The sequence below is a fragment of the Doryrhamphus excisus genome, unplaced genomic scaffold (genome assembly GCF_037039965.1).
Source record: "Doryrhamphus excisus strain RoL-2023G ecotype Guam unplaced genomic scaffold, RoL_Dexc_Guam_v1.1 HiC_scaffold_24, whole genome shotgun sequence".
In the NCBI taxonomy this organism is placed as follows: domain Eukaryota; kingdom Metazoa; phylum Chordata; class Actinopteri; order Syngnathiformes; family Syngnathidae; genus Doryrhamphus; species Doryrhamphus excisus.
The window spans coordinates 3,899,041-3,918,580 of NW_027621862.1; the positions used below are offsets into that span (position 1 = coordinate 3,899,041).

The window sequence follows — 19,540 nt, forward strand, 5'->3', positions numbered from 1 at the left end:
GCTGTGAGGTCTGCGCGCTAACCACTCAACCGCCGTACAGACTAAAAATAATCATTTTTATTTTTTTTTATTTAAAGCTGAGCATCATGTCAGTTAATAATACAACTTTTTTTGTCACAGCATAGTATTTATATTTGCACTACTGTATTTCAACAACAGAAAAGGAAGCCTTTCTTTAAATTCCATCACCTCAAACATAATAAAGCGTGCCGCCTGTCAAGGATTTACGAGCATTAATAGGGACTCTGCGGTGGTGAAGACCTCCCATCTCTCCATTCATCTTGATGTCGCACTCGCAGACGCACAACCTACTCTTACAAATGGGTCTGTTGCATAATTTAGTGTGTTTCCCAGTTCTCTATCCATCTGAAATACAATTCCATAAAACATGCAATATTGATTAAGTCCTCTGCAGATATATTTTTTTTCTCAAGTGCAAAAAAAAAACATTTTTGTATGATACATTTAAGTTACATTTAAGAAGTGCCATGATGCTGTCATTTAGACAGTTTTAGTAAGCGCTGCTGCATGGGATCATGTCGTTTTTTTGGGTCTCTAGCTTAAAGCTAATGCGACACAAAAGTTAGCAACACTACCATAACTGACATTACACTCACCTTATCAGCAACATCATGCTAGGTTAGCCTATTTGCTAAAAAAAATTCATTCATTTTCTACCGCTTATCCTCACAAGGGTCGCGGGGGGTGCTGGAATTTATCAGGGTACATCCTGGACTGGTGGCCAGCCAATCACAGGGCACATATAGACAAACAACCATTCACACTCACATTCATACCTATGTACAATTTGGAGTCGCTAATTAACCTAGCATGTTTTTGGAATGTGGGAGGAAACCGGAGTACCCGGAGAAAACCCACGCATGCACAGGGAAAACATGCAAACTCCACACAGAGATGGCCGAAAGTGGGCTTGAACTCAGGTCACCTAGCTGTGAGGTCTCTGTGCTAACCACTCGACCGCCGTGCAGCCCAAGAAAAACATAATGATAAAATTTACAGCATAAAGGTGACCTATCGTACTCATTTTCAGAACTTTGTATTGAGTTGTGGACACCTAGCTACACACTATAACCCGTACAGAAAGCTTTCTAGATCTTTCAAAGTCTGCGCCTATTCCAGCAGTGTTTTCTTGGACTTGGTGATCTGTGTAATTTACTCCATCCAGAGTGAATTACGAGTCGACCACTGTTTTGATTGACTGACAGATTTGGAGGGAATTTTGAGGTAAAAAAGACAAAGTTGTACTCATGCTAGTATCGGATCTTGCTAATATTGAAGATAAATATACATAAATATCTGTGTAAATGAATGTTGTAGGAATCTACTTTGAAATAAATGATAAGTTTTCAGAATGTGTTGAAAATGTCTTTTTCTTGCATCTGGTCACCCCCCCCCCCCATTCCTTGCTGTCATCCAATCACCAGTCACAACAAAGCCAGGATGCATTCACTGTCTCTGTGTTAGAACATCATTAAAAAAAGTCAATAAGTCCATTTTGCATCTAAAGTCCGTTTCTTTCCTCTGCTTCCAGGTGAAACCTTCTCAGAAAACTTCAGCCACACGGAGAAATGTCATCCCTGCACAAAATGCACGGGTCTTTTCCGCATGGAGACACCGTGCACGGACGCCAACGACGCCACTTGCGTGTGCAACTACGGCTACTTCCTGAATGACCTCTCGCAGAGGTGCGAGCCCTGCACCAAATGCCTCGAGGGCCATGGCATGCTGTTCAGTTGCGAGTCGGACCACGACACAGTGTGCGAAGAGTGCGGTGGGGACACATACTCGGACCAGGAAAGTTCCCGGGAACCCTGCATCCCCTGCACCACCTGTGACGAGGGTGTTGAAGAGTTGCAGGCCTGCACTTCTGTCACTGATACTATTTGTCAAGGTAAGACCAAGCCTGAATATGTTTGCGTTAACAAGCTCCTTCAATTTTTCTGACGACTATACCACATGACTTATGGGCAAATAACTACCCAAAAATCATTGACCATTTTTCGAGTAATTATAAAACATTGAGGATATATGTATTACATGCGGGCAAATACATCGTGAATCATGAATTTGGACGTGGCACCACAATTCATGGCAATACATTAGCCATTAGCTAATACATTAGCCATGTTTACATGTGGAGTTTTTCTATTTCCGAATGACCTTTCCGAAAGCAATGGTATACATGGAAAGGAATATTCCAATCCCGTGTCTACATGCGCCGCTATAATCAACCAGAATATTCAATGGGGCATGCCCAGTAAAGCGTAAACACCAACATCATGTGATACCGACTTCCTCCAGTTTTTCTTCCACTTGTTGGAATAACTCCGTATTCCCAGTTTTTCCTTCCTCCGGCCTTGAAATTTAGTTTGAATCAAAAACAAACTTTCCTTAGCAGTCCAGTGCCGATTGCTCGCCTCCATTTTTTTTAAATCGAAGAACGTCTGGAGCTGCGTGTTACGTCATATCTCAGCATTCGCTGAAAGAACGCACCCAGGGAACAGGAAAAGATCTTGCTAATATTTTATAATTAAGCTCGTCACATGTTTTATATAGATATGTATTTTCTTTTTTAATAAAAGTGGACTTGTGAATGGCGTATAGAAGGGTTTAGATTCTGTTCCACAGATGGCGCTAATGCACACCAAAGCAGCTTGCCAATCACACAGCCAATCACAGGGCACATATAGACAAACAACCATTCACACTCACATTCATACCTATGGACAATTTGGAGTCGCCAATTAACCTAGCATGTTTTTGGAATGTGGGAGGAAGAACGGTCCAAACCCATGCAAACTCCACACAGAAATGGCCGAGGGTGGAATTGAACTCAGGTCTCCTAGCTATGAGGTCTGCTCGCTAACCACTCGACCGCCATGCAGCCCTTTGGGACTTACAAATAATTCTCGACGGCTTCTCCAATAATTCGAAAACTTTGAGTGGTGTATTCAGTCCTGTTTTGTGTATTATATGTATGCTAGCATGTCTTCCAAAACATGTAGCTACACTTTCCAACAAATAAAGTCATTAGCCACGTTTACATGAGCAGATTTTCCTCTTTCCGAATGACGTACCAGAAAACAGTGTATACATGGAAACGGAATAGTCCAATCTCCTGTCTACATGCACCGCTATAATCAAACGGAATAGTCAATGGGGCATGCGCAGTAAAAAGTAAACAACATCACGTGATTCATCGAAGATGGCGTACGAGAGTCTGATTACCACGGTTGTTGGCTACGCTTTTTCCACAGTTGAGACTTTTTCGCCGGTCCAGTCTTGCAATTACGTTCAGTTCTTTTAAAGTTTGTATCAAAAACGAACTTTCCGCTAGCTACACTTTCCAACAAATAAAGTCATTAGCCACGTTTACATGAGCAGATTTTCCTCTTTTCGAATAGAATCTTTCCGAATGACGTACCAGAAAACAGTGTATACATGGAAACGGAATAGTCAATGGGGCATGCGCAGTAAAACGTAAACAACATCACGTGATTCATTGAAGATGGCGGACAAGAGTGTGATTACGACGGTTGTTGGGACAGTTGCTATGCATTTTCGCACTTTCTAGTTTTTCGGCCGTCCAGTCTTGCAATTCCTTTCAGTTCTTTTAAAGTTTGTATCAAAAACGAACTTTCCGCTGTAGTCCGGTGATGACTGCTTGCCGCCATTTTCAAAACCTGAGAGACGTCTGCGTGTTACGTGGAATTGAACTCAGGTCTCCTCGCTGTGAGGTCTGCGTGCTAACCACTCGACCTCCATGCAGCCCTTTGGGACTTACGTACAGTATCAACTAATTCTTGACGGCTTCTCCGATAATTCTAAAACTTTGAGTGGTGTATTGAGTCCTGTTTTGTGTATTATATGTATGCTAGCATGTCTTCCAAAACATGTAGCTACACTTTCCAAGAAATAAAGTCAATAGCCACGTTTACATGAGCAGATTTTCCTCTTTCCGAATAGAATCTTTCCGAATGACGTACCAGAAAACGGAAAACGGAAAACGGAATAATCCAATCTCCTGTCTACATGCGCCGCTATAATCAAACGGAATAGTCAATGGGGCATGCGCAGTAAAACGTAAACAACATCACGTGATTCATCGAAGATGGTGGACAAGAGTGTTATTACCATGGTTGTTGGGACAGTTGCGAGGCTTTTTCGCAGTTGCTAGTTTTTTGGCCATCCGGTCTTGGAATTATGTTCAGTTCTTTTAAAGTTTGTATCAAAAACAAACTTTCCGCTGATGACTGCTCGCTGCCATTTTCAAAACCTGAGAGGCGTATGCGTGTTACATCACAGCTGAGCATGCGCTAAAAGAACGCAGTCTGACAACTTCCCGATTGAGCGGGTACAAGATACCTCAATCGGATTGGGGAAAGGAATATTCCACCCCTGGGAATGCGATTATATATTCATTCGGATTGGCACTTTTATTTGGGAATGAGGTGTATACAAAGGTTACATTCTTTCCGTTTGAGCAAATAACCCGAACGGAATTGGAATATTTGGGTCCATGTATACGTGGCTACTGAGGGCACAATGTTACTCAGTTTGAACATGACATCTACTGAAGTTCAATGAAGGACTGAGGTCATGAATCCAAACAATGTGACAGCATATTTGCGGTCAATCGCTGTACGTACAGTACAAAACACTAATCATCAACATTGTCAGCCTCGGCCACATCATCTCAATGTGACACTATCGTCATTGTTGGCCCATTGATCCATGAAATGCCATCCTGGGGTTCTTTTGGTTGTCTTCAGTGATGCATCCCCATCAGAAGGACACAGAAAGTCTTTCTCCAGGAAGTTGAGGGATTACAGGAAGGTCACATCCCTGAACTCTGGTCTGAATTTCCTTTTATATCACTGCACCCTGTGGGTATCACGCTTCAGATCTCAAATTCCTCATAGCTTCCGTCATGGCGTCCGACGACCCGATGCCTCACAGATTAAATCAATGCTTTTGTGAGATGACAATGAAAGGAGCCTGTTGATCGGCCGTGCAGCGTTTTGGAAGGGTGTTGTTATCACAGTGAAGTCAGAAGCACGAGGCTTGTGAGTCGGTCAGGGTCTTTGGGTTTAGTCCACGGGAGGGTAGAATGTCCTTTTGACAGAGGAACATCTCCACATTGGAACATCTCCACAAGCTAATGACATCCAATGCAAGAGCACTATCATAAATGTACTCATTAAAGGCAAAATTGACTTTTTAATGATGTCTAGGGAAAGGAGAAAAACCCATAATTTCCCCCCCCTCCTGGGGCCGCCACAAAGCAGGCTTCGCTACACATCTTGAAATACAACTACCACTATGCATCAGTCATCTATGCTAATGTTTGTGTCCTCTTTATATCCTCCTGTTTGTGATAAACTGCATCTTTAACGTTAGCCAAGTGCAGACTTACAGTGTACAGTAATTCCTCTTTTATTACGGGTCCGCGGTTCAATACCTGATCGCTATAAGAGAATTCCGTCCTTCTACAAATAGACTAATACAGCATAGAAAGCATATTTGTGACCTTCTAACTGTGGTTTGATCGATGAAGCCCTCTAGACCTGAATAACACCCCTATAGTCACCTTTACACTTGTTTTACCCAATAGATGTGAATAAGATAATGTTACTACCGCCTACAGAGAACATAATATGGGCTAATAACTATAAAAGCAATCTTCACTCGCTAAATGTACTGCAAAAAAAGGCCAGTAAGGATAATTCATAATGCCGCCTACAGAGAACATACTAACTCCTTATTTCTAAAATCACAAATACTTCATCTTGCTGATATAGTTCATCTTCAAACAGCTAAAATAATGCATAAGGCTAAAAATAACCAATTAGCTAAAAATGTCATCCAATACTTCTCTACAAGAGAGGAGAAATATGATCTCAGGGAAGAAGTACATTTGAAACACTTCTATGCTAGGACTACGTTAAAAAGCCATAGCATTTCAGTATGTGGAATCAAACTATGGAATGGATTGAGTAAGACCCTCAAACAATGCACAACGATGAGCCAATTCAAGAAACAATACAAGCAGTTGATGTTTGCTAAATACAAGGATGAAGAGTCTTGAACCAGTCATGATGTGCTATATATATATCACTATATTGACACTTACTATGGTACCCATTATGGCATTGGATGGTTATATCACCTCGTACTTCGGTACGGGACAAAAATTAAACTAAACTAAACTAAACTAAACTAAACTAAACTAAACTAAACTAAACTAAACTAAACTAAACTAAACTAAACTAAACTAAACTAAACTGTTATATTACCTCGTACTTCGGTACGGGACAAAAAATTCATTCATTCATTTTCTACCGCTTTTCCTCACGAGGGTTGCGGGAGGTGCTGGAGCCTATCCCAGCTGTCTTCAAGCGAGAGGCGGGGTACACCCTGGACTGGTGGCCAGCCAATCACAGGGCACATATAAACAAACAACCATTCACACTCACATTCATACCTATGGACAATTTGGAGTGGCCAATTAACCTAGCATGTTTTTGGAATGTGGGAGGAAACCGGAGTACCCGGAGAAAACCCACGCATGCACGAGGAGAACATGCAAACTCCACACAGAGATGGCCGAGGGTGGAATTGAACCCTGGTCTCCTAGCTGTGAGGTCTGCGTGCTAACCACTCGTCCGCCATGCCGCGGGACAAAAAATAAAAAGATTTAAATAAAAAAAAACAAAAAAAACCCTTAAACTATATTAGGAAAGCAAGAAGTGAACAAATGTAACAGTTACTGATTGTAAAAGTACCAGATGGAGGGGTAGGATTTAATAAATGAAGAGTCTTGAACCAGTCATGATGTGCTATATATATATATATATATATATCACTATTTTGACACTTACTATGGTACCCATTATGTCATTGGATGGTTATATCACCTCGTACTTCGGTACGGGACCAAAAATTTAAATGAAAAAAAAACCCTTAAACTATATTAGGAAAGCAGGAAGTGAACAAATGTAACAGTTTCTGATTGTAAAAGTACCAGATGGAGGGGTAGGATTTAATAAGCTTTGCTTCTTCCTACTCCTTTTGGACATGTGGAACTGTGAACTGATTATGGGATGCATTCAATTGTAATCTGATATATGAAATAAAACCATTACCATTACCATGTTTGAATCAGAAGATGCTCAATGGGATACATAGTGATAGTTTCCAACCACGTCACATGTTGGTTTCGTGTTGACTAGGCAGAATCATCACTAAAGATGGCTGCTCGGGTTTATGGGATCTCTGCTGTATCATTAACTCTGTTTTTACAAGAAATGTTGAGCGCTTCTTAAGGCAGGCGTAACACCACATTGTCACAGATGAGTGGAACTGTGATCAGGCGTCACTAGTGGACATAGACGCAGCATATCATTACGTACAACTGCGGAATGGGATTATTTACAGTGACATTTCCAATATTTCAGATACTACGCGGCTTCGATCCGTTTGATTGGTGCAAGCAAACGCACCAGAATTCAAGTGAAGTAAAACCACTAAAGATACATGCAGGATTTAATAGAACTGATTGAGATCTTAATCTAAGAAAACCAGAAGTCTGCCATGCATCCTTTAGATAAACATGTGATGAATGCTCGGTTTTTCCAGCCATGATCGCTCCAGGCACCACACAGCAGCAATCAACATACGTTATTCCTCACTCTAACCTAATCACGAGCTCTTTATTCCCGATGTAATCTCTTTAGCGGAGCACTCGCGTTATCACAGCGTTGCCAGACGTCCGTGTGCATTAACCGAGTCAGACGACACCGGCCTGAAGGCAGCGAGTCGGGGTGAAGGGAGGAGAACGTGAGAGAGTAAAAAGACAAGTCGTAACTTGAGCTCTACGAAGCATTGCTGCGTTTAAGGTGGAAAGACCGGAATATCCCTCGGAATAACCAGGAGTTTAAAAAGTTGTTTACATTTACTGTTGCGGGTCTTAGATTTACTTACAAGTGAAAAAATCCAATTTGTTTTGTATTTAGTGTTTATTTTGTGAGGCAAAAAAATGGAGTCCCATCGACCTGATGGTCAAAGAAGTGAATAACCACCAGGCTTTGTCATGCTACACCCGCGGAGTGGAGGGTCTGAACACAAGATGCTTATCAAGACGTGCGATACACGCACTTCACTCTACCGCAGATGTCAAAGTCAGGTCAAAGGTACAAGGTCACCAGAGACCTTTTATGTGGAAGGGTTGGAAAGTATGTGAATGGACTCTTCTTGGAGGTACAACACAAGAGTAATCATGGGTCTTAGTAAATGACTTATGGACTGGGCTGCACGGTGGTTGAGTGGTTAGCACGCAGGCCTCACAGCTAGGAGACCCGGGTTCGATTCCACCTTCGGCCATCTCCTTGTGGAGTTTGCATGTGGAGTGTGCATGCATGGGTTTTCCTCCCACATTACAAAAACATGCTAGGTTAATTAGCGACTCCAAATTGTCCATAGGTATGAATGTGAGTGTGAATGGTTGTTTGTCTATATGTGCCCTGTGATTGGCTGGCCACCAGTCCAGAGTGTACCCCGACTCTCGCCGGAAGACAGCTGGGATAGGCTCCAGCACCCCCACCCCCGATCCTTGTGAGGATAAGCGGTAGAAAATTAATGAATTAATGTAACATTTACAGGGCTTCTTGGCTGCACGGTGATCGAGTGGTTAGCGCGCAGACCCCACAGCTAGTAGACCCTAGTCGATTCCACCCTCGGGTATCTCTGTGTGGAGTTTGCATGTTCTGCCCGTGCATGTGTGGGTTTTCTCCGGGTACTCCGGTTTCCTCCCACATTCCAAAAACATGCTAGGTTAATTAGCGACTCCAAATTGTCCATAGGTATGAATGTGAGTGTGAATGGTTGTTTGTCTATATGTATGAATTAATGTAACATTTACAGGGCTTCTTGGCTGCACGGTGATCGAGTGGTTAGCGCGCAGACCCCACAGCTAGTAGACCCTAGTCGATTCCACCCTCGGGTATCTCTGTGTGGAGTTTGCATGTTCTGCCCGTGCATGTGTGGGTTTTCTCCGGGTACTCCGGTTTCCTCCCACATTCCAAAAACATGCTAGGTTAATTAGCGACTCCAAATTGTCCATAGGTATGAATGTGAGTGTGAATGGTTGTTTGTCTATATGTGCCCTGTGATTGGCTGGCCACCAGTCCAGGGTGTACCCCGCCTCTTGCCTGAAGACAGCTGGGATAGGCTCCAGCACCCCGCAACCCTCGTGAGGATAAGCGGTAAAAAAAATGAATGACTTATGGTTGGTGGCCAAGACGTCTTACTAGATAGCAACCATGTTTTTCAATGAAAGGGATGGAAGACTGAGAGGTAGGAGGGCACTGATTGACCCAAGTCCATTTGGTTATTGAATTGATGGTGAGTAGGAGAAGAAGGAGGGAGTTGTTTCCTTGCTAAGTTTGCTTGACCTTAACAATCGACCGGACCTACGGTTGGGTGCAGGTCTGACCAGGGGCTGGGCTTGTCTTTGACTTGCGGGTCTGTGAGGATTTGAGTGACATAAAAAGAAATGCCAAAAGGAAAATGCCATGGACATTCCACAGTGAGTGTGTCCACAGCATTAGCACATCAATAACCCTGAGGAATCCCCATTCAGCACAGTCCCTTATTGTGTGGCTGCACGTCCACACGCTTGTGCCACCTCTGACTCCGGTCTTCTCGTCAGGAGTGACCTTTTCGCTTTAACCCGTCAGTCGCCTGCGCCGCACACTGCCCGGTATTGTGATGAGCGAAGATGTGAATCATCCCCTTTGTGGTCAAAGTATCCTGACGTACCGTTAAAAAAATGTGGCCCTCCGCATTGCAGGGGGACATTTTTGGAGGTATGACAGCAAAGGTCCAAGGGTGGCCATGAAGCTTGTACTCTGGCTCGTGCGTTCATTCATTCATTCCCAAAGTTCTGCTTGAGCTTTTTGTTCTCCTGAAGATTTATGTGGGGGCCAAAATATGCCATCACACATATGCTAGTGTTTTACATAACTGACTATAACATGGCTATTTTTTATCATTTAGAAACGAACCAACAGTTTTAAGTTGGTTCCATTTTTGTCGTTGTGGACCAACACATCAAGTCCTGGTCCAAAATGTTATTTTTTTTATTCACAAAACTTAAAGGGGATCTATTTTGCTAATTTTTCTATGCTTTGTATTGAGTTGTGGACTCCTATAGAGCAGCGACACACAATAAGCTTTCTAGATCTTCCAGAATCTGCACCTATTCAAGCTGATTTGTGCGGTCCATTTTTATTTATTTCACCTACGCCTACTCCGCTGTGATTGGTCACACGCCCGAAGTGCTGCCTAACTTTGAACCATATAAGTCCACCCGCTGTGACATCACAAAGAAACAGTTTTACCACGCCTTTGGAAACCGAGCGTTTTGAGCCATCCCAAATTTCTTTCAGGGTTCACTTGCCCAAATGCGCAACCCTAATTTGGCGTTGTTCAACACAAGAATACAACATTCAAATTCCATTTATAAGTGGAAAAAAAGTATAATACATCCCCTTTATGGCAACATGAAGTTGACATGAAAAGGACTCAAACCCACGCATGCACGGGGAGAACATGCAAACTCCACACAGAGATGGCCGAGGGTGGAAACTCAGGTCTCCTAGCTGTGAGGTCTGTGCGCTAACCACTTGACTGCCGTGCAACTTAAACATTCTTCATTCATTCATTCATTTTCCACCGCTTTTTCCTCACGAGGGTTGCGGGGGGTGCTGGAGCCTATCCCAGCTGTCTTCAGGCGAGAGGCGAGGTACACCCTGGACTGGTGGCCAGCCAATCACAGGGCAGATATAGACAAACAACCATTCACACTCACATTCATACCTATGGACAATTTGGAGTCGCTAATTAACCTAGCATGTTTTTGGAATGTGGGAGGAAACCGGAGTACCCGGAGAAAACCCACGCATGCACGGGGAGAACATGCAAACTCCACACAGAGATGGCCGAGGGTGGGATTGATGAAAAGGAGCCATTTATATTTTAAAAATCAGCTGCCATTTTGTCAATATTCCTCATTATCGCTAAGTAGAGTAAAACAGCTGCATGCATTAACTACTGTCTAGTTCAGAGGTGTCAAAAGTGTGGCCCGGGGGCCTTTTACAGACTGCGGCTGTTTTTTTTTTTACTAGCCCCCAGCACATTCTAGCAAGAGAACGATTAAAAAAAAACAATAACAGCAAAAATAAAAAAAAATCTGTAGTATTGTTACAATAATAAAGTCATATTCTTATGAGAAAAAGTCATAATTTCATGAAAAAAAATTATATTATGATAGAAAATAACATCATTTTCCAATGTAAAAGAACAAGGCTGTGTGCACTGCATTTTTAGGGTGTTGCATTTGATTAACTTTTAAATATGAGCATGAATAATAGAATGCATGCATGTGTGCTTTGGGCGATAGGTCATCCCACATTGGTAGGACAACTACGTATTTAGGACAACACATTGGTGTACCCAGCTTGGATGATTTATGACAGAATAGTCATAAAGCATGGGGTGTCCAAGACGTCCGATGTCTTTCATCTAGTCTTGAACTACTCAACTTGCAAGGGGGGGAAATTTGTCAAGACATGCACCGCTACAGTGTTACCTGTACTATTATTTTTCGAATAAATACTGTACACCGCATGGGGGCAATGTTATTAAAACACAAAATTTGAGCCCATGATTGACATTGCAACAAAAAATTCAATAATTTAGAGCAAAATTTAATACAAAACTTCAGTGGACTGATGTACAGTATGAGAAAACTGAGCAAGATTGGTTGAAAAACATGGCTACCGTAAAGCAAAACACCTTTGGGACTAACATTCATTCATTTTCTACCGCTTATCCTCACAAGGGTTGCGGGGGTGCTGGAGCCTATCCCAGCTGTCTTCAGGCGAGAGGCGGGGTACACCCTAGACTGGTGGCCAGCCAGCCAATCACAGGGCACATATAGACAAACAACCATTCACACTCACATTCATACCTATGGACAATTTGGAGTCGCTAATTAACCTAGCATGTTTTTGGAATGTGGGAGGAAACCGGAGTACCCGGAGAAAACCCATGCAAACTCCACACAGAGATGGCCGAGGGTGGAATTGAACTCGGGTATCCTATCTGTGAGGCCTGAGCGCTAACCACTTTTTTGCGCCGTGCTAAACTTAAAAATTCATTCATTCATTTTCTACCGCTTATACTCATGAGGGTCGCGGGGGTGCTGGAGCCTATCCTAGCTGTCTTCGGGTGAGAGGCGGGGTACACCCTGGACTGGTCGCCAGCCAGCCAATCACAGGGCACATATAGACAAACAACCATTCACACTCACATTCATACCTATGGACAATTTGGAGTCGCCAATTAACCTAGCATGTTTTTGGAATGTGGGAGGAAACCGGAGTACCCGGAGAAAACCCATGCAAACTCCACACAGAGATGGCCGAGGGTGGAATTGAACTCGGGTATCCTATCTGTGAGGCCTGAGCGCTAACCACTTTTTTGCGCCGTGCTAAACTTAAAAATTCATTCATTCATTTTCTACCGCTTATCCTCACAAGGGTTGCGGGGGTGCTGGAGCCTATCCCAGCTGTCTTCAGGCAAGAGGCGGGGTACACCCTGGACTGGTGGCCAGCCAATCACAGGGCACATATAGACAAACAACCATTCACACTCACATTCATACCTATGGACAATTTGGAGTCGCCAATTAACCTAGCATGTTTTTGGAATGCGGGAGGAAACCGGAGTACCCGGAGAAAACCCATGCAAACTCCACACAGAGATGGCCGAGGCTGGAATTGAACTCAGGTCTCCTAGCTGTGAGGTCTCAACCACTTGACCGCCGTGCAGCCCTTTGGGACTTACAGTATCAACTAATTCTTGACAGCTTCTTCTATAATTCGAAAGCTTTGAGTGGTGTATTGAGTCCTGTTTTGTGTATTATATGTATGCTAGCATGTCTTCCAAAACATGTAGCTACACTTTCCAAGAAATAAAGTCAATAGCCACGTTTACATGAGCAGATTTTCCTCTTTCCGAATAGAATCTTTCCGAATGACGTACCAGAAAACAGTGTATACATGGAAACGGAATAATCCAATCTCCTGTCTACATGCGCCGCTATAATCAAACGGAATAGTCAATGGGGCATGCGCAGTAAAACGTAAACAACATCACGTGATTCATCGAAGATGGCGAACGAGAGTCTGATTACCACGGTTGTTGGGACAGTTGCTACGCTTTTTCCACAGTTGCTAGTTTTTCGGCCGTCCAGTCTTGGAATTACGTTCAGTTCTTTTAAAGTTTGTATCAAAAACAAACTTTCCGCTGTAGTCCAGTGATGACTGCTCGCCGCCATTTTCAAAACCTGAGAGACGTGTGCGCGTTACGTCACAGCTGAGCATGCGCTGAAAAAAACGCACCCTGACAACTTTCCGATTGAGCGGGTACAAGATACCTCAATCGGTTCGGGAAAAGGAATATTCCACCCCTGGGAATGCGATTATATATTCATTCGGATTGGCACTTTTATTTGGGAATGAGGTGTATACAAAGGTTACATTCTTTTCCGTTTGAGCAAATAACCCGAATGGAATTGGAATATTTGGGTCCATGTAAACGTGGATATTGTCACTACTTTCGAGATGACAGAGATGAAGAAAGAAAGCAGAGCAGGAAAGAAAGAACAGATGCTGAAAAACACACTCCGGTCAATAAAAGCGATGGAGTTACTCTGCTGCGATCTTGGGTTTCTCTAGTTGACCTCCACGAGTGCTGATCACATTTTGTCGCAGAACATTCACACACACACACACACACACACACGGGCAGAAACACGAGAGCAGGGTCATGTAAGCCCTTAGAAAATATATTTATCAATATATTACTTTAAATATATTGTATTATATTATAATATATTATTTTTCCATTCTATTTTCCAATACATTATGTACTATAAATACATGGAATAATATATTTTTGTACATATATTATATATTCATGTAATATATGGCAATATATTGCAGAATATACAAATGATTGCCGCTTTCAATATATTGAAATATATTAAATCCAAATATATGAGTTTATATATCCCAAATTATATGCAATTTTATATATGTAAAAATATAGTCCTTTTTTGGTCTTGATTGCAAGATATTTTTTATATGTATCAATATATACACATATATGATCTATGCATATATTGCAATATATTGGAAAATATAAACATAAGATCCCATATATGGAAATATATTTCCTAATACATTGCATTATATTTGCCAATATACTGCAATATTTTTTTTTTCCATAAGGGAGGAACTAATGAGGAAAAAAAATGGTGCTTGCTGTAAACATCATTGGCACAACAACAGTTATTGGTGGAACTGCTTCTTCAGGTTTAGTCGGGCAAGTCTTGACATATAATATTGAAAAAAAAAAAAGCTATATAACAAGGAAGAATGCCTCCTTCCCTTAAGCTAAGCTAAGTATATATTGAAAGACGAGCAACATCTGTTTGCAAGAGTCTGGAATGAGCTAAACACACACATACTGTATGACTGTGTGTCCTCGTTTTTAACATTTATGGGCTGTGCCTTGTAAAACATGCTAGCATATATGTACGTAATATACTTCAAATTGTTATAATCATGAGACAAATGCTCAGTGACTTGAGGACAATTAGTTGCTAAGTCAGCCATTACTTCCTCACATTTTACACAAGTGGTTGTCAGTTGTGTGCCAATGTTGGAGTGGGTGTTCAATAAAATTTCTATTATTAAAAAAAAAAAAAATCACCCTTTTGTGTGAAGTGGTTCGAGACCATTTAGCTTACACAAGCACATACAGGATGGATGAGTAAGGAACCTTACCGGTAATTCCACAGACAAATAGTTGCCTCTGTTAAATATGGTGGTAGGTGTTTATTTTGTTACATGAGTCATCTGCTCTTTATGGTTATTTTGACAGTTTCAGCTTTTATGATCTTAATGACAACTCCCATCGTTGCGAGGAAAACAACAACCTCCCTCCAAGTCTAATACCGTATTTTCTGGACTATAAGTCGCTCCGGAGTATAAGTCGCACAAGGCCAAAAATGCATAATTAGGTAGAAAAAAACATACATAAGTCGCTCTGGAGTATAAGTCGCACAAGGCCAAAAATGCATAATTAGGTAGAAAAAAACATACATAAGTTGCACTGGAGTATAAGTCGCACAAGGCCAAAAATGCATAATTAGGTAGAAAAAATATACATAAGACGCACAAGGCCAAAAATGCATGATTAGGTAGAAAAAAACATACATAAGTCGCACTGGAGTATAAGTCGCACAAGGCCAAAATGCATAATTAGGTAGAAAAAAAACATACATAAGTCGCACCGGAGTATAAGTCGCACAAAGCCAAAAATGCATAATTAGGTAGAAAAAAACATACATAAGTCGCACTCGAGTATAAGTCGCACAAGGCCAAAAATGCATGATTAGAGAGAAAAAACATACATAAGTCGCAACAAAGTATAAGTCACACAAGGCCAAAAATGCATAATTAGGTAGAAAAAAACCTACATAAGTCACACTGGAGTATAAGTTGCACAAGGCCAAAAATGCATAATTAGGTAGAAAAAAACCTACATAAGTCACACTGGAGTATAAGTCGCACAAGGCCAAAAATGCACAATTAGGTAGAAAAAAACATACATAAGTCGCACAAGGCCAAAATGCATAATTAGGTTAAAAAAAAAAAACATAAGTCGCACTGGAGTATAAGTTGCACAAGGCCAAAAATGCATAATTAGGTAGAAAAAAAACATACATAAGTCGCACCGGAGTATAAGTCGTACAAGGCCAAAAATGCATAATTAGGTAGAAAAAAAACATACATAAGTCACACCGCAGTATAAGTCGCACAAGGCCAAAAACGCATAAATGGGTAGTAAAAAAACATACATAAGTTGCACCTGAGTATAAGTCGCACAAGGCCAAAAATGCATAATTAGATAGAAAAAAACATACATAAGTCGCACCTGAGTGTAAGTCGCACAAGGCCAAAAATGCATAATCAGGTAGAAAAAAACATACATAAGTCGCACAAGGCCAAAAATGCTTAATTAGATAGAAAAAAACATACATAAGTCGCACTGGAGTATAAGTCGCATTTTTTGCAGGTAATTTATTTTCCAAACTACGTGACCAAAACAGACATTACGTCCTCTTGGAAGCCAAGTTCTAACATGAATAAAAGAATATAGAACAGGCTGAATAGATGTAAGATATGCTAACACAATGGTTATTCAGCTACACTAAAAATAAACATAAACAGAAAAGGTTTCCAGTGTTTATGTAACATAAACAGTTTTTTCATTTATAAGTCGCTCTGGAGTATAAGTCGCAGGAACGGCCAACCTATGAAAAAAAGTGCGACTTGTAGTCCAAAAAATACGGTAATTCAAATGTTAGGCTTGTATGTGGCAACACTGCAACATATTATCCATTATACCATTTCTTGTAAACGTTTTTTAAGTTGTAAAGTGCATTGTCTGTTGCTCTGTGCACTGTTGAAACATGCTGAGCTCAGCGAGAGGGGGGGGGTTAAGGCCCCGATGTTTAGGAAAGGCACTTAAGGCCCTTTTATAATTGTTAATCTTAGACATATGGAAGGATGCGGGGCAGATAAATGGAGAGCTGGGAGGCGATAAGCGATCTAAATGAATAAAAGGACATAACCAGGTGGACTAGATATCCAGTTACCATCTCTGGAAGACAAAAAAAAAACAGGTTTAAAGCAAAGAGCTGCCAAATGAGCATGACTGATTGTTAGGGAAGGAAAGCGGTAAAATGGGAAGAGAGGATTGAAGTGTGGAAAGGATGGGGAGTGGGCTATCATGAAGGACAAAGAGGATCTTTGTCAGTGAATAGTGTCTGGTTTCAAGCGGCCAAATAGACATGGGAAGGAAATCAATACACTGAAGTGCATCACAAGACCCCGATGTGTTTCCATGCAGATTGCAAAGTCATGTCAGGAAAAAAAGTGGTTGAAATGAAAGTCTTTCAAAGTGATGTTGGAGAAATCAATGGCTTTGAAGAGTCAGTGTAAAAAAACAGCTAAAAGCTCACCACAGCGCTTTGCATCCATCTCAATAAAAAGCTTTCATTTGGAGTAGAAGTCGCACAAGACCAAAAATGCATAATTAGGTAGAAAAAACATACATAAGTCGCAACGAAGTATAAGTCGCACAAGGCCAAAAATGCATAATTAGGTAGAAAAAAACATACATAAGTCGCAACGAAGTATAAGTCGCACAAGGCTAAAAATGTATAATCAGGTAGAAAAAAACACAAGTCGCACTGGGGTATAAGTCGCACAAGGCCAAAAATGCATAATTAGGTAGAAAAAAACATACATAAGTCGCATTGGAGTACAAGTCGCACAAGGCCAAAAATGCATAATTTGGTAGAAAAAAAACATACATAAGTCGCACTGGAGTATAAGTTGCACAAGGCCAAAAATGCATAATTAAGTAGAAAAAAACCCATACATAAGTTGCACTGGAGTATAAGTCGCACAAGGCCAAAAATACATAATTAGGGAGAAAAAAACATACATAAGTCGCACTGGGGTATAAGTCGCACAAGACCAAAAATGCATAATTAGGTATAAAAAACCATACATAAGTCGCACTGGAGTAGAAGTCGCACAACGCCAAAAATGCATAATTAGGTAGAAAAAAACATGCATAAGTCACACTGGAGTATAAGTCGCACAAGGCCAAAAATGCATAATTAGGGAGAAAAAAAACATACATAAGTCGCAGAAGGCCAAAAATTTATAATCAGGTAGAAAAAAACATATATAAGTCGCACTGGAGTATAAGTCACACAAGGCCAAAAATGCATAATTAGGCAGAAGAAAAACATACATAAGTCGCACCGGAGTATAAGTTGCACAAGGCTAAAAATGCATAATTAGGTAGAAAAAAAACATACATAAGTCGCACCGGAGTATGAGTTGCACAAGGCCAAAAATGCATAATTAGGTAGAAAAAAACATACATAAGTCGCATAATCTACATAAGAGAAATCAATGGCTTTGAAGAGTCAGTGTAAAAAATCAGCTAAAAGCTCACCACAGCGCTTTGCATCCATCTCAATAAAAAGCTTTCATTTCAAATGTTTTGGCTTCATTAGCCAGAAATTGCCTACCCGCAATTCTCTCTTGAGTATATACGTATATATATTTATATATATTTATATATTCCCTATTCCTTGGAAATGAACTGGATGACTTCCTGTTGCTGTTGTTGAGTAACGGTAACGGTAAAAGTAGGTGACGACGGCGAGGTTCCCACAAAACATCTGTGCTCAGCGTTAATGGAAGTGGATGTGGACTGGATGAACAAATTTGCTCCTTAATGGCCCCCTAGAGATGACCTAGTCACGTGGTGGTCGGGGGGGGGGGGGGGGGCAATAATATGCACTCAGAGGACACAACATTAGATACACTCGCACAGTCCAATGCATGGGTTCCTGTACCTGGGACCCACATTAAGTAAATAGTCAATAGGTTCTTGAATTAAGGCCGAGTTTAAAAACATTAGCATTAACAGCTGTGGTTGCAGGTGAAGGTATTTGCTCAACTGTGCTAGCTAAAGTGACGAAAGCTGATTGGTCCAGGACTCCAGCCTCTTACACAATCTTGAGTGTATAAAAAGACCGGGCAGGGAAAGGAAAGGTGCTTTTTTGCAACTGCGCTGTAATAAGACCCGCTTACTTGTAGGCATACAGGGACTGCAGATAAGCCCGGACGTCTGTATTAGGTATTGTTGTCAGGAATAAATAATCTGGTTCTCATTCGATAATTTGGTTCTTTAAGATTCTCTTATCCTTTATTCGAAATCCACTTAGAGTCCTCACGGGGAGGATTTCTACACAGGCAACCTTCTCATTAATGCTACAAGATTACACCATCGGTTCTGTTGCTGCTGTGTTGTACCATAACCGTTTTGGTTCCCTTATTTTGCAATATGAGTGTCCCATGTGTTTATATATAGACATTTAAAGTAAAACCTTGTGAGGGATTAAGTAATGGAATAGAAGGGGACATAGGATGGACCCATGAGGGACACCATCAGTGATTTAGGCAATGGAAGAGGGAAAAGTGCAGCACTAAAATGAACATGTGTAGTACAACAACAAATGCTTGTTTTTATGATATTTTCCAGTCAAGTGGTTAGCGCGCAGACCTCATAGCGAGGAGACCCGGGGTTCAATTCCACCCTCAGCCATCTCTGTGTGGAGTTTGCATGTTCTCCCCGTGCATGTGTGGGTTTTCTCCGGGTACTCCGGTTTCCTCCCACATTCCAAAAACATGCTAGGTTAATTAGGTCCATAGGTTAATTAACTCCATAGTTAATTGGCGATACCATAGGTATGAATGTGAGTGTGAATGGTTGTTTGACTATATTTGCCCTGTGATTG

General features: G+C 41.3%; 1 protein-coding gene across 1 annotated transcript in view; it reads left to right on the forward strand.

Moving 5' to 3' along the window:
• The window catches only part of ngfrb (nerve growth factor receptor b), a 40,191-nt gene that overhangs the window by 14,159 nt on the left and 6,492 nt on the right, over positions 1 to 19,540 (forward strand). The window contains exon 3 of the mRNA XM_058062542.2: positions 1,553 to 1,912. Within this exon, the coding sequence (XP_057918525.2) occupies positions 1,553 to 1,912 (360 nt within the window). The remainder of the gene's footprint in view (positions 1 to 1,552; positions 1,913 to 19,540) is intronic.